A 16861-nucleotide genomic window follows, 5' to 3' on the forward strand; every position below is an offset into this window, starting at 1 on the left:
ATGTTTCAAATTACAATCTATTTAAGGAGATAGCGGTCACATGGTTAAGAAGAGGGAATGTCTACCTCAGGGAAATGGTTAAAGTCGGGAGAGGCTGTGCTTACGAAGTACCAGCCGTTAACGAGCCCAGATGATGCGAAGAGCGACGTGGAGTTTGAGGGTCACGAAGCAGAAACATCCTACCATGATTCGCAACCCACTCGATCGCAAAGGAATGAACCAAGTAACTTTATACGTACTTGCATTGCATTGCATTCCATCCATGTAGCTAGCTATACAACCAACTACAAGCATGACCGTTACAAAAGCCACCAGTTATACTAGCTGTGTATAACTATGCTGCGTGTGTTAAGAGTACAAGACTTAATTGTCTCTAGCAAATACTATATGCGTTATTAATTTCTTTATTTACTTTTGCTTTATGCGCGAAATGCCAAACGGATCTGCAGCTGACAAGGTTTTCGTGCAGTAAAAAATACAATACAACCAGTGCCTACAGCCCCAATAATTATAACTGCATAGCAGTATGCAATACGAAGGTTAAGTTACCTTCTAATAGGCATAGCTACTATACTGTGACATGAATGAGAGTGATTTTAATTGATATGCAAATTCTCATTATTGTTCCTGCCATTAGCTGTGCCATTTGTACCTGGTGATTATTACTAGTATAGCATGAAGCCGTATGTGAATACTAATTTTCAGCTAATGGAATTTTTTACAGGTTTGTTATCATTATTATTTTATTGCAGATGATCAACTTGATGTGTACACGGTGGAAGAAGCAGTGGATAAAATGGGATTTGGTGTGTTTCAAATCCTCTTGTGTCTTTTTGCAGGATCGATCTGGGTGAGTTGTCCATATGTGGTGATGGTATACCCTGTTCTTATATCACCCAGAACAGCTTTGTATCAAGTGCCTCTAAATAATATTTAGTTTTGGCTTTGTTTCTCTTTGTAGCTACTTGGAAACATTCCTTACAGTTTACATATAAACTTAAATGGTAAGGTTTAAGAGTTGAACAGCATTACGGAGGTGCTTTTTGGTCAGTGTCCTGTTTTATCACTAGCATTGAACACTTATCAGATAGCTAGCACCTTGCACACAGTATTACAGCCCAAATTAGCTACATATAGTTACATAAAGTGTGTTTGAAAAGGAGAAAAAATCAATTGGGTACCTTTACATTTACATCAAGGGCGTAAAAGTGAAAGTGGTGAAGCTCAGTCCTGAAGGTATCTAGTCTAGGGGTATCTGGGGTATGCTCCCCAGGAAAATTTCACACAAAAATATTGAGGTGCAACTTTAAACAGGCTGTAGGACCAGGTGTCCTACAGACCTTCAGCACTTGTGCTGTAAAGTTTTAATAAGTAAACTCATGTCCATTTGGTTCCACATGGGGTACTTTGAGATAATAAGTCACTCTCTAGAGTTCCTATGGATACATATACATGAAATTGACAAGGAGAAAATATCCTGACTGCCTGGCAGACTCCTGTTAGCGTTCTTCAAGCGTTAATCGGGTGGCTGCAGGTTTGAGGTTGCCCAGATCCAGTCATGGATTTTTTTCTCCACCTTTTCAAACACACTTCTGTAACAACTTTACACTTATGTAACAACTTTAAACAGGCTGTAGGTCCAGGTGTCCTACAGACTTTCACTTGTGCTGTAAAGCCTTAATAAAAAAAACAAAAAACAAGTGTCTTGGTACCATAACTGAGCTATAATATTATTGCTTATGTGGCTGTTGTGTGAGTTTATTTAACAGCTTGTGACACTTTCACCTCTTAACCAAATGTATCACAAGTTTGCATCATGTGATGTAGTGATTGTGATCAAGGTAGAAACCAGATCAGCACCGCTGATCCACAGTTAGCTCATAAAACTTATTATCATATTAAACCTTTTAAGTTTGCTTGTATATATATATCATGTGGGGGGTGTGGCTCCACATAAGCCCAGCTTTAACTGCACTATTTAAAGAACAAGTATTATTTACAAGGTAAGTATGGATTGTATTTGCAAATTTATCCTTCAATAGATTTTGTTGCTCAATGTTTGTGTATTTTCCTCTTTTCAATGTATTTTCCACCAAGTATTCCACAATGGACATCAAACTCCTGTTTATTTTACTGCCTATTGAGACTAGTCTATTAGAATAGTTGAGTGTTCTATTAGAGTACATTACTGTTGTAATGGTGTAGTCCAGCAATACAAACATATCAGCTATATAACATTAGGAGATCCCCCAATAGTTTATAATGTGTTATATGTTATACTCAGGTGGTGGAAGCTTTTGAAGTGATGATATTGGCTATTTTATCAGTAGCAGTGAAGTGTGAATGGAACCTCAGTTATGCAGAGGAGGCTACCATCAGTACAGTGAGTGGTGTGCGTTCGTGTGTGCAGTATGACATTGTATATGTGTGTGTCACTCATGTATGAATAACTTCATCAATTTCAGGTTGTGTTCTTCGGTTTTCTGGTTGGGTCACCACTTTGGGGTGTAATAGCTGACAAGTATGGCAGGAAAACGGTACAGTTATTATTAATAAAGTTCTTTCTATTAGTTTTTCTGTACAGGCCTTGTTTATGGTGGAGGTGGTTGGATTTGTGTTTGGGGTTGTGAGTGCATTCTCACCAGATTACTATACCTTGTTGTTGTTCAGAGGTCTAGTGGGGTTTGGACTTGGTGGAGGATTTCTAGGGTATGGAATTAGTAGTGTGTTAGTGTGCTGTAATGTTGTCACATTTAGACCGGCTTATTGTGTGGAGTTTCTACCAGCTCGTAGTAGAGCTGTCGTCATTTGCTTGATACAGGTGAGATCAATGTGTGTATGTATGGAAATCACCAACCTATAATGCCTACTTGTAGCAATGAATGGTAAAATAATATAGATTTAATAGTTGATCATCTTGTATTTTAAAGTGTGTATTGTTTATTCTTAGGTTGCATGGGCTGTAGGGTCAGTCATGGAGGCATTACTAGCATTAGTAGTGATGACAAGTATTGATCATGAACCATGGAGGTGGTTGTTGGGCTTGTCTGCTATACCTCTACTATTGGTGATACTGGTTTTTCCTGTGAGTTGGTGTAGTGTCCGTGTTAATGGTAGACATTTAGCATTTCCAAAATAATCTGAATTGAGTTAAAGCCTAGGTGACTAAAGATAGACCACCTAGACCTATTTTACTATGTGTTACTGCTACTGCCTTACCCTACAGCTTGTTCCAGAGTCTCCTCGTTATTTGATCTATTGTGGCAAAGAGGAAAAGGCCAAAAAAGTGTTAGCATCAATTGCTAAGATAAACTGCAAACAGTTGCCAGAAGGGAGATTGGTGACTGCTGAGGAGAAGGAACGTATGGCAAAGGAGTACAGTCCACCATTAGATGACGTGATGGAGTCAGTGATGCTGTCTACAGGGGGCAAGAATGATGTTGGGTTTGGGACATTACCAAGTATGGAAGTTAGTCAAAAGAGTGACCTATCAATGATAGCATCTTGTCACGAGTCTGAAAGAGAACTACTCCTAGGTGAACGCACTCATCGAAGAGGACTATCTTGTTCATGTATCAAAGACACTATCAATGATAAAATAGTGGGTTACTACCACTGGACATTAATCCTGTTCAAGAATGGATGGTGGAAAACAACATTGCTACTGTGGTACTTGTGGTAAGTTAATCTTAAAGAACCTTACAAATAAAGGCCATTGTACATTTACTTCTCTGTTAAGTTCTGAGGTCCCTTGTCAATACAATTTACCTCTCGGTAAAATTATAATAAAATTGGTCAATCTCAGAGTGTTCACTCTATTAGGAATTTAATCTCCATGTTTCTTCTTCAGGTTTGCAGCTAACTTAGTTTACTATGGAGGAGCACTACTGACTACAGCATTGTTCCAACATGATTCTCATTGTGGTATGTGAATGTGTATCTATGTATGTTGGCATATGTGATAGTTCAAAACGATAATGTAACAAATTTTGATAGTAGCATTATAATGTTTCGGATGCTTCTGCAATGTTTATACAGTTGCACTTTAACAGGTCTCAAGGAGAATGATACTGATGATGAAGGATGTAAAGAACTAACAAAGTCAGACTATATCCATCTGGTGTGGACAACTGGTGCTGAGTTTCCAGGTCAGCCCCACCCTTATTGTAACCAATGGAAATCAGTTTCATACTCAGGTACACTGTGGATCATCGTGCTCCTACTACTGATTGGCCGGAAGAAGTCGATGGCAATAACTACATTAGCAGCTGCTGCATGCTATGGTCTGCTGTTTATCTGTTTGAACAAGTATGTCATTTTACTGCAAAAATTACCTTCTGTCTCTGCTCCAGGACTTGTTCTATTGTGTTGCCATGCTATCTGTTTCTACATTATAATCAACCCTATTGGCAATTTCAATAAGCAGAATTCTACCTAAATAATTATGCTAGAAACCAAATCTCTAACATGTGTATGAAGACTGTTTGCTACAGCTTGTCTTACCGCATGCAAGCTGAAGGCCTGTAGAGAACAAAGGTTAAGCAGACCATGACATATAGGATGATGATAGTGTTTTGTAGAATAACACTTTATATGTGTTTCTGCATGTACAGGACTGTTCTAACTGTGTTCTTGTTTGGTGTCCGTGGATTTGCTACTGGTTTCTTCCAAGCAATTTATCTTTACACTCCTGAGGTGAGTGAAGTGTTTAATATGGAGACTTGTGATAATTATCCTTCTCTCTTAGGTGTATCCAACTGCTGTGAGAGCTTTTGGGATGTCGTTGTGCTCAAGTGTCAGCCGAGTTGGTGCAATGATTGCTCCCTATATTGCCCAGGTCAGTACATTTCATTTGGTGTATACATTTCACACAGACCAGCTGTAAAACATATTACTTGCTTTACTTTGGGTGATAATCATGTAAGAATTTTGCTGTAACAATTGTAGTGTGTTGGTCCCAGTTTACTGACATGCTATCAACACCAGTCATGTTTCTACCCACAGACTCTACTAGCGTACAACTTTTCTATAACAATCAGTTTATTCATTGGCTTCTCTGTACTATCATCACTGACATCACTGCTACTACCCATAGAGACCAGAGGAAGAGCAATGAAGGTACGTAGTTCTATGACTATTGGATTTGTCACACATCTATAAGAATACAACTGTTTGTCCTGAGGTGCATAATTTCCACCGTAGTAAATTGCATTAGACAACCTGCCTACCCACAAGTTATGTTACTCTAGGGTGGTAATGTATGAAATGTGACATCGGGAGACCATGGCTTCCCGACTTGTGTTGGTACTAAAAATTGAGATACTCTAATAGAGCAGTCACATATTATGTCTCAAACACTGCAAGTAGCTACTTATGCAACAACACAGTAAAAATTCCATCTCAGAACATTCTAAAAGCATACCCCATAGACCCCCCAGAATGGAATCCAATCATCTTGTATCAAACAGTACGGTAGTACTGTTTAAGTAGGGATCGCTCCAAAAATGGTGCATGCCGCCTAAAATGCTGCCTTAAAAATCATCCTAGAGGCATCTTACATGACAAAAATCACCTTTATGGAATAATATTAGTCCATCTAACATGGAATACAGCATTAAAAACAAGAAAGCACTTACCGGTGACCGGATATAGAATTTTTTTTTAAATCACCAAAACTTGAAATGTCATTGTAGCAATCCTAACAAAACAGTGCATGGCCACCAAATAACAAACTCACCAGTGGGATGTGACTTTTGGGGTTCAACGAATGTGTTCCCTCTGCACCTTGTCTTTCCTTTTATCTTCAATCAGGTTGGTTGTCCTCTTCTTCATCCAACGAAACCATATCAAGGCGTTAATTTTCCATATCAATGCTTTCTTTCAGCAGCATATTTACATGCCACAGAATTATTTCAGAACTGGATTTCAGAAGCGCTTCAGTCCTGGTGCTACTATAAGAGGCATACTAGTTAGATATCTGCAACTTCGTGATTGGGATCCCATTCGCGATAGGTTCGTGACCACACCCATCAAATAAAGATCTAGGTGGACTAAGTACAGAGACCACACCTCTTAACAATCTAGCTATTTATTTATTTACCAGTAAACAAGATGGCCTCACTCCTTATTGGTCTAGCTAGCTGTACACCCCTTGGCTGACTTGAGATACTCTAATACAACAGTCATGTATGATATTCTAATAGAGCAGTCACAAGATACACTGTAGCTAGCTGTGCTGCAACAAACTAGTATTTTAAATTTTTAAAATGAAGTAGGGATCTATGCCAAAAAAAGTAAAGATCAATGATGGTCTGGTATTACAGCATAGCAGCGGTAGGAAAGTCCCTACTTTGGCATATCAGCTATAACAATTATTTTTGTTCAATGCGAATCTAGGGACTTTCCCACTGAGCTATGTTGTTCAATGCCAAAGTAGGGACTTTCCCACCGAGCTATGTTGTTCAATGCCAAAGTAGGGACTTTCCCACCGAGCTATGCTGTAATACCATCATTCATCTCTTGCTTCACTACTTTTTATCGCATAGATCCCTCATTTTTAAACTGACAATTTAAAAAAAAACACTAGTTTGTGACTTTGTATTGTTCTTTTTTCTTGGGAGTATCAGCTGTGGTGTCTTCCCAATGACATGTTACTTTAAATGGTCCCCTGGCCCCCTGAAAGTCATTGGAGAATAAGTATCATCAAAAGAGTTGTGCTCTGTACATAATATAGCTATGAGAGCTGATAACTAAAAAACGTTGTAGTAGTTTGACAAACGCAATTACCAAAATCTGTTACCACATGAGTTTATGTTGTGTACACTTGTCTAGGATACTGGATGATGAGTGGATGATGATCACTAGATGGAATATTATTTAATACATTTTGTAAAAATTTTCAACTGCACAAAACTGAAAACTGCAAGCTAATATATTTTTATAATTCCAAAATATAACTAGCCATAATTGGCTGACTAATTTTTTACCCAAACACCAACAAAGAAAAAAGTTAATAATATAGTATGTGTCCTTTGTAGTTATGTGTATCAAAGACATTGCTCATTATAAAGTGTTAAAATGTGTGTGTATGTATCCAATGTGCATACATAGATCTGCTCTAGTAGCCAAATTATAGGTAAGCTGTGCATTAAGGGGATGTGTATGCCATTATTTATAAGGTTTGTGAACATGTAAATCACACACTGCTATCAGTAGTTAATGTGCAGGAGCATTAAAAAAATGAGTGAAATTTGGTATAGAAAAATAAAGGATCTTGATAAAATAAAAGACACTCTGTAATGTGTCAGAATTGAATTGAGTCATTGCTGGTGGGGGAATTTCAACAGGGTATAATAATCTGTACATACAAACAATACATACAAAATAGTGTCATTGAATCACTAGGTTGTGATAATCATGTTTATGGCTACAGTATGTTTAGCTACTTTAATAAAAACACAATCATCTTTAGCATACTATCGTGTGGATTTGATATGGTGTAGGTCTTTGTTAGATATAAACTTACTAAATCCCCAGCCATCATCTGCCCTATCACCATCAGTGATCCTGTTATCCAGATTATCATCAACACGGTCATTGTAAGTTACATGCAGTAAATGAATGATGTCACCAATCTGGTTTAATAACGTCACTTCTCAGTGGCCATGTTAACTCATCATCGTATGGATCCTTCATGAGGTAGAGGCCTACTGATACAGAAGTGTCATCATCATCATCATAAATGCACAGACTCTCGATGCCACTATTTTCTTTGCTACAATTAGTGAGACTAGGATCAACACACAGACACATCTTATATCCATTAGTTTCTGTGTAGAATGGCTCACTAAACCAGTTTTCTACTAAAGTTATCCATCTTCACGATCACTGGACAATTCTGAGTGAATGCTGGAATGCTATAGCTGCATGTTCATATAAATCATAGACCATTGGACCACTTTGCGAGTTGGAAAATCCGACGCTATTAAAAAGGAAGGGGTTTCTGTAAAGCTATACAAAAACAGGCCTGCTTCTTGTCAGAGCTTATTATAAGGTCTGCCAGAAACTGGATTTTAGGCTACAATGATCACAGCAAATGCAACGCTTTATAAGGTGTAGCTTTAATTGCTCTATTACACCAGTTCTTTGACTGCTCTATGTATTATATAGCATCTCAATCAACTGGAGGTGAAAGTAAAGTGCATGTTGCTAAAATATTATAGTGGTGTATATAGTGTGTTAGAATATAGCTACCAGACTATAGCTAGCTACATGTCCAGAAGAAGTCAAGAACTTTCTTATAACTAAATCAATTATTTTAATAGGGAACAGGACTCAAGTGGGAGATAAAGATTGTGCTTTGATGAATTAAAGCTGTCAGAGGATAATTATACTGATTTGTGTCAGTGGAGGTACACAAGTGCATAGCAGAATGAAGAATTAACAGTTATTTGCTGTGGGGTGTAACAGGTGTGGAGTTTTAGAAGCTTATTTGAAAGAGGAAAAAGGGGCTGAAAGCTTTTTTACTACATTCATATGGGAGAGCAGATTATTATCAATGGATTGTGAGAAAAAATAAGCAGAAATATATCTTGATGTAGATGGGATGGTCATAGGAACAAAATAATAGCTATACTTGCAATTGGATTCAATGAATGCAAATTATATCCCAGTAAGGCCATACTTCAAACGGTGCAATATGCATGGTAGTTATTGCCCGGCAATAAGATGTTGAACACCAAATGTACAATATTGGCAATCAAAATGTAGTGTCAACATATTGTGATTATGCAAGCTGAATATGAAGCGTCTACAGGCTACAATCTTTAACTTGCATAGTTATAAGCCAGTTGTAGCTATAACTTATTATCCCAGATTCGAGTCAGCAATTATTGATCCATTGTGTGATTTTGGGGGCCAAGAAGTTTGCATGCAATGTTATTGCCTTGCATTGGTTCCTAAATTATTTTGTAATTGATTCAAAACTGAAATGGATTTAGTTTTTAGACTCATTATGGTAGCTGGGAAATTATAAAGGGTAGATGTGTGTGGAAAAATAGAGTTAGGTTGACAACCTTACGACATAAACAGCATTAGACACTCTGCCTCAATATGACTGGAAAGAAAGAACGAATGGCCATTGTTGTAAGCTGATTGCTCAGCCTATGCACATACCATCTCTTTTAGTAGGCTACCATTCCGTTCTACCCCTTCTAAGATGTTTCATTATCTTCACCTTGGGGGACTTACAGCCCCTTCCTTGTTGGCTAGCTAGTACACACCACACATATGACTCTTTATTGCTGGCACTTTTGTCTACAAATTTTACCACCATTCGCTACCTGATAAAGAGTTTTGCTATTGTACCCAACTGATGGAAAGATTAAGAGTCTACAGTACATGCACTGATCATGATGAGTCATGATGTGTCCTGACGTCACTAAGTTATCTATCACGTGTACTGCGGTTCTAAGAGACCTTGCGCGACAACAAAACAAGTGAAAATCACGTGCACAAGATTTCGTCCTATCAAATCAATTCATTTTTGAAGTTCAAACTATAATTATCGCACGTGACGTTTTGTTGTCGTGCAAGGTCTCTTAGAACCGCAGAACTCGCGCGATATAATTCATTGATAGTCACGTGATATAATCTAACCGCGTCACTCGTACTGTCGAGGAGCATGGATGAGAGAGAGGATAGAGTAAGCGATCTATTGTCGGACACCATCTATAATCGGACACTTTTTCTCAGAAACTACCAGGCCGAATCTTCTGAATTTTGCCACGGATAAACTTCACACTTAGCCTAGCAACATACCAAAATTTGGGCTGGAAAGCTTTTGTGGTTGCTTTGCTACAGCCGATTAAAGTGACTGTCCGAAAACCTCTAATATCGGAAGTTTACCTCTTATCGGACACCACCCAGCAATCCTCCACTAAAAGATGAAATTCCTCACAACCACCACTGACTGTTAGGGGAATACATGTACTTTCTAAGCAGCCATAGTTTGTTTCATTCCTCCACTCGTAAGTGGAGCTACAACCATTAATATTCGGGTGTGTCGCGACCTCTATAATCGGACAGAGCAGAATTTCATTTCACGCTGTTTTATCAGTTCAAAGCTACCTTTTAGGTATAATTAGCCATGAAAATGAAAGATGTGGTACAAAATCTAATTGGATTTCCAAAGAGTTGTAAAATTTTACGATTTTAGCGATCAGTATGCTACTGTGGGACTCCACAAAATGACTTATCGACTGTTCCAAAGAACTTTTAGCACTGAAATGCATGGGTGCAGCACAAAGGGGAGGGGCTAAAGTCCTTCCACCCCTCCACTTCCAATTATCAAGATATACTCTAATAGAGCAGTCAGCTACTCTAATAGAGCAGTCGTGTCCAAACAAACATTTAAATGCAAGTTTTAGTAAAATTCAGTCACCGTTGTTACCAAAATCAATTTCAGAAGACTACTCTTCAACTTTCCTGTTGAAGGTATTCCCCCAGACTCCCTTGATAGAGCATGCTTTGCATGGTAAGAATGCTTCTCACTCTCAACCAGCCATGCTACTTAAGCCCTTCATGCAGCTAATTAACTTTTGCTATCTGCTCTTACATCCATGCATGTCACACATGCTTTGCAACACACTAAAAAAAGGTATAGTTCGTACGAAACAACTAGTTACATGCATTCACTGTGATATAACCATATATACAGCTATAGTGATTAGATAGAAGATATTACAGATTTTTAAAATGAACCAAAGAAAGGCATGACATGTACAGTATATAGATATAGCTGTGACAAGTGTATAATATTCAATGTAGGTTAAAAGCACACAATTAGCTCCAATCTGGATCATAATTATTTTAACTGCTGGTATGGTTGGTTGCAGAAATGGAAAATATACAGTGATAGTCGTCCTTGCTAGTTGTTACTCCAGGACATGAACATGTGGTGTCATTCTTTGCATCTCCTACATGTGACCCAATTTCATGACTGGATGATAGGAGTTCTTAGCAATACACAAGTTTTGTTTTCCACCTGCAAATTAGCTATATACACATGCATGCATGTCTTATAGCAAAATCATACCTTTCATTGAGCACATTGCATAGTATAGGTGTGACATGCATGCATGGCTGAAGGGATATAGCAGAAATAAGGTGCATAAGGGATTTACAAGCTAGTCTAAGAATGGTAGCTGGTTCATACAGTTTACAGTGTGATAAGTATGCACTTATCATCATCTAAAGCATGAGAGTCTGGGAGCATGCCTCCCCAAAGAAGCTTTGAAAATTAGCCTTCTGAAATTCATTTTGATATACCAAGGTTGAAATTTTATACAAAAATGCATCTACATACTGATTTGAATACATGACTGTTCTATTAGACTAGCTGACTGCTCTATTAGAGTATATCTTGATAATTGGAAGTGGAGGGAAGGAAGGACTTTAGTCCCTCCCCTTTGTGCTGCACCCATGCATTTCAGTGCTAAAAGTTCTTTGGAACAGTCGATAAGTCATTTTGTGGAGTCCCACAGTAGCATACTGATCGCTAAAATCGTAAAATTTTACAACTCTTTGGAAATCCAATTAGATTTTGTACCACATCTTTCATTTTCATGGCTAATTATACCTAAAAGGTAGCTTTGAACTGATAAAACAGCGTGAAATGAAATTCTGCTCTGTCCGATTATAGAGGTCGCGACACACCCGAATATTAATGGTTGTAGCTCCACTTACGAGTGGAGGAATGAAACAAACTATGGCTGCTTAGAAAGTACATGTACTCCCCTAACAGTCAGTGGTGGTTGTGAGGAATTTCATCTTTTAGTGGAGGATTGCTGGGTGGTGTCCGATAAAAGATCTGTTACACCTTTTCAGCTATAAGTTACTAAGTCTAAGTCCTTGAAATTAGGTTAGGTAATCCTAAGGCTGCAGCACATGTTGCTGCAGACCTTCAGTGCTGGTCACTGTAAAGCATTAATACAATAAATACAGGGGTGTACTTTAGGATTAAGGAAGAAAATCCATCCCTCCTGGAGGAGAATGAGTGTGGCCCCGACTAGACATTGGGTGACCTGCAGTTCGATTCCTGGGGTTGGAGGGATTTTTTTTTTCCTTACTTTGGCCCCTTTTCTGTTACACCTTTTCAGCTATAAGTTACTAAGTCTAAGTCCTTGAAATTAGGTTAGGTAATCCTAAGGCTGCAGCACATGTTGCTGCAGACCTTCAGTGCTGGTCATTGTAAAGCATTAATACAATACAATACAAAGAGGTAAACTTCCGATATTAGAGGTTTTCGGACAGTCACTTTAATCGGCTGTAGCAAAGCAACCACAAAAGCTTTCCAGCCCAAATTTTGTATGCTGCTAAGTGTGAAGTTTATCCGTGGCAAAATTCAGAAGATTCGGCCTGGTAGTTTCTGAGAAAAAGTGTCCGATTATAGATGGTGTCCGACAATAGATCGCTTACTCTAGTAGCGAGTTGTCAGGTACAGAATATGTTTTAATTTATTAATTTATTTATTTATTGTTACTGGGCAGACGGCAATTGCCGATGCGCCCAGGGGGCGATCAACACCCCAAAGAAATTACACATACACATAAGATATACAGCAAACAATTAGATAGACAATAAGTAATTAGTAAATGTATCTATGTTTTCTGATTCTATGACAGATACTGGCAAGCTGTTCCAATCTTTGATTGTTCTTGGAAAAAAAGCATGTTGATAATAACTGGACCGTGTACTGGGTTGAATCAGGAGCTCATCGAGTCCTACGGACTCGATGAGCTCCTGGTTGGATAAAGTGGTGAGTGTGGTGGTGTCTGGTGGATCGTTGAGTTGGCAAGAAATATGGTGGAATGGATAATCCTGATAAGTTGTTGATTCCTTTATAAAATGTTTGTAGTCGACCAATTCTTCGTCTAGATTCAAGTGACGGCCAACCCAAAATCTCTAGCATATCAGTTACACTGCTAAGTCTATTATAGTCAGACAGTGCCCACCGAGCAGCTCTACGTTGGACCTTTTCTAGGGACAAGATGTCATTTTGTTGGTATGGGTCCCATACTGATGCTGCATACTCTAAAACAGGACGAACTATAGTAAGGTAGGCAGTGGCTTTAACTGAGGGAGAACAGTTACTCAAGTTTCGTCTTAAAAAGTTGAATAATTGTGATGCTTTTGCAGCAGTTCTAGTAATATGATTAGACCATGATAGGGATTCGTGTAACAGGACACCCAAATACAAATGCTCATCTCTTACTTCTAGAATATGATTATGTAGTTGGTAGTCATATTGAAATGGATCAAGTGATCGAGAGCATCGAATTAGTACACACTTAGATACGTTGAACTTCATTTGCCAAAGTGTTGCCCACTGAGATAATAGATCAAGATCACGCTGAAGGATAATAGAATCATTTTCACACTTAATAACTCTGTATAAGATGCAGTCATCAGCAAACAGACGAATTGAAGATGACACTCTATTTGCAATATCGTTAATGTATAATAAAAACAATAAGAGTGAAATATTATATGTTCCATTATAAAATGTTATTACACATATACAGCTGGAAGAACAAACATTGTACAGTACGTGCCGGCAGATTCTTAGCATTTAATAAGTGTACCCACTCCACTCTCCCACCTTAAGACATATACTATGCTCACACACTTATGAAACGAGTTTTTAGAGACAATCAGATAAATATTTTTATGCACGTTTTATTTAGACTATAGTTTATAATTTAACGCGCATGTATGCGGGAACGCCTTAATCAGTCAAGTCGTACGTACGCTGTATAATGAGATGTCTGCCGTGGTGTGGTTTAAGTCTGGTAGAGTAGTATTGACTGGCTTTAAACCATTAAAAAGTGATAGAGAAGACGATGGTGAACATCACGAGGTGGTTGGCGAGGAACCGGTGAACTCGAACAGGATTGAAATCGATCAAGGTGTAGATAGAAATTAATTACATAGATTATGTAAATAAGATCTATGATAAAACACACTTTGTCTTGAATACACTTAAATTCGTTGCTGTGTTAGCTACAAGGTGGTTCTAATTAAGGTATTACTCTAAGGAAGGAGAATTAGCTATACGGGAGGTTCCAATGGACAAAGAAATCTTTATTAATGTAATCAGTTATATACGTACATTTAATAGCCTGGACTCTGTTGTAGTGTAGGCAAAAATCAAGTGTGGTCAACATTAGAAATACTAGAGAACCTGGAAAAATCACTTAAACAGAATCTCTACATGATGTATAAACACTGACAGAATCTGGCAGCTCTGTTGTTTGAATGGGTGACCCCTAGTCCTTGAAATATTTATCGATCCAAATTGATAATGTTGTCCAAGAGCCTATAAACATTAATCATGTCTCTGTGTAACCTCAGGCTGTCTATATTTGAGATATTGCAAGTCAAGAGTATTTGTTCATATGATAGATAGTTGTGGCTATTGTTTGCTAGTTTTATTTTTAGTATAAAAATAGATCTCAGCAAGACCGAGACCCCAAGCTAGCAATACAACTATTGAATTCTGGCACTACAAAAGATGCAAAATTGATACTAACAAGGGTAGTCACTACCAATACAACTACATTAGTTCTGTAGGCTAGGATTAAAATCAAATGAAGCAATCTCAAGAAGTGCTTGAAGGGGCAATTAAGCACCTTAGAACTGACTGGTAAGCAAAAACGAGAAGTTATCCTTTTACTAGACTGTCAAGTGATCGAGCTCCTTTTTCTGGTAAAATCAAGTGGTTGATCAAACATCTTGATTGTGCTCAGATGATTCTATATTGGACTTTTGATAGTGACTACCCTTCATCCAGGCTAAAATTTTCATTGATAACCCCCAAAACCACGAAATCAGCGAAAATTTTCCACCTCGAAATATTTAGGCTATATGGTATTTTAAGGGTTTTCATCTTGTGATAGATGTGTAGATATCACTTGCAGGCTACCAGTCATTAGTGCAAATGTTAACAATTCCAGATGATGATGACACACCTGATGTGTACACAGTGGAGAATGCAGTGGACGAAATGGGGTTTGGATTATTCCAAGTTCTCTTGTCTATATTTGCAGGACTAATATGGGTAAGGAAAGATAGTCTGTCCCCTTGATGCACTGCAAGACATTCACTTGACAGAACCAAGTACTTTGTCAATCAATAATCACATGGGCAGTGTTTCTGGGGTGTCTGCTAATCCTCTTTTGAGTTGACATTATTCTAAAAGTGGACATTGTACATTTTCTGTGGTAAATGGAAAGATTTAAATCTTTACCAGTTAAAGTGTCTGAATGTCTGCATATAAGACCTAATATCTACTGCCGAAAATCTCCTTCTAGAATTGCACCTTACTGCCTCTGATCGCAGATAGACTTCACCACTTTACTACTGTTTTTACCATCTCTTATTTAGTATCTGATGTTTCTTTATATCCTTAGCAGTGTTCCATTGACAGACATACGTACCAGATATGTGTAATGTTGTAAGCAAGTGTTCTTAGTGATACCCAGACCCTGGGGGCATACTATGTTGAGCTGAGCCTTTATAAAAACAGATAAAGAAGACCAGTGGGTTTTTTTTCAAGAGAAATGATACTGCAGCCTCTTGTGTCATTCCATCCAGGTTACTAAATGTTTTTGAGGACTCAGCTCAGCACGAATGTACAATAGAAATATGCACTGGATGTCATTATTATCACATAGTTGGCTAAATCATTTGAGATCATGATGTTAGCAATATTACCTGCTGCACTGAAGTGTGAGTGGAACCTGAACTCTGCTGAGGAAGCTACCATTACTATGGTAACAGCATAAGTACTGACGATTCTTGTCATATTTTATAATTTCAGGTCTTGTTTTTTGGATTTCTGTTGGGCTGTCCAGTATGGGGCGTTATGGCAGACAAGTTTGGCAGGAAAAGGGTACGACAGTGTACTAGCAGTAGTGTTGTATTGTAACTGTAGACACTGGTAGTATTTGAATTCTGTTTACTTTTTGCTGCAGACACCTCATTTACGTATAATTTGTTTATGAAGATCTATTGCTTTTGGTGAACTGGGTCTTTTAAAGTATATTTAGCTTAAAAACAAAATGTCTGCATTTGCAAAAGTAAATAGGATATGTTGTACATTAATTCACATTGTTGTGTTGGCCTTTTCAAGAAGCTTTAGTTTTCACTATTCACCCTATTATACATCAATGGTTTTTTCAGTATGTAGTAGGGCGGCATACTAGTAGTTAGTGTATGCTCACGCATGCAATGTCAGAAATAATTTTGTAGATGATGACCTTTTCAGCTACTGACCAGGCCACTCATTACTTGTAATGCTTGTATGGAAGTTTCAGGTGTGTGAAGTCCTTAACAAGTAAAGTTTGAATGTGTATTATTGGTAAATCGTTCGAGAGTAAGATGTTGAGTTCTTGTATATACAGTACTGTTTGTGTGACTGGATCAGCGAAGATCTTGCACTATTCAAACCTTGATCTAACGTTCTGTAAGGTTCTTCTCCAATCAAAGAGGAAACAACAACTATAACTGATATAACAACAATTATTGCTAGTTGTTGTCTGCTAAAGACAAAGATTTTTAAACCCCGTGTTAATGTATATAAAACTAACGCCATGATAATTGTGCTAGGTAGGTATTTGCAGTTCCAGTCAAAGATTATTCATATAATGAATGTGTGTTGTATGTATTGTATTCATGCACACACTTACCTACATACATACATGTGTGCACACATGGACACACGCACTCACTCACTCACACACTACACACTACACACACACACACACACACACACACACACACACACACACACACATACACA

General features: G+C 38.0%; 2 protein-coding genes across 3 annotated transcripts in view; both read left to right on the top strand.

Annotated features, from left to right (window-relative positions):
* Positions 1-24: 24 nt before the first annotated feature.
* Positions 25-7145, top strand: LOC136245351 (putative transporter svop-1). Its single transcript, XM_066036829.1, has 15 exons — positions 25-223; positions 753-850; positions 2285-2383; positions 2466-2537; positions 2585-2709; positions 2758-2821; positions 2951-3085; positions 3227-3678; positions 3851-3924; positions 4053-4148; positions 4197-4308; positions 4614-4695; positions 4748-4837; positions 5005-5118; positions 6832-7145. The coding sequence occupies exons 1-15, from the start codon at positions 58-60 to the stop codon at positions 6841-6843; spliced, it is 1791 nt and encodes a 596-aa protein (XP_065892901.1). The 5' UTR covers positions 25-57; the 3' UTR covers positions 6844-7145.
* Positions 7146-13540: 6395 nt separating this feature from the next.
* Positions 13541-16861, top strand: part of LOC136245354 (putative transporter svop-1) — an 11475-nt gene continuing 8154 nt past the window's right edge. The window contains exons 1-4 of one of the 2 annotated variants that reach the window (XM_066036832.1): positions 13541-13967; positions 15015-15118; positions 15735-15833; positions 15881-15952. In XM_066036832.1, the coding sequence (XP_065892904.1) occupies positions 13823-13967; positions 15015-15118; positions 15735-15833; positions 15881-15952 (420 nt within the window). In that variant the 5' untranslated portion in view covers positions 13541-13822. Of the gene's footprint in view, positions 13968-15014; positions 15119-15734; positions 15834-15880; positions 15953-16311; positions 16377-16861 lie in introns of those variants that run through there. The other variant, XM_066036833.1, reaches the window with a different exon arrangement.

Source organism: Dysidea avara, chromosome 15 (assembly GCF_963678975.1).
Source record: "Dysidea avara chromosome 15, odDysAvar1.4, whole genome shotgun sequence".
In the NCBI taxonomy this organism is placed as follows: Eukaryota; Metazoa; Porifera; class Demospongiae; order Dictyoceratida; family Dysideidae; genus Dysidea; species Dysidea avara.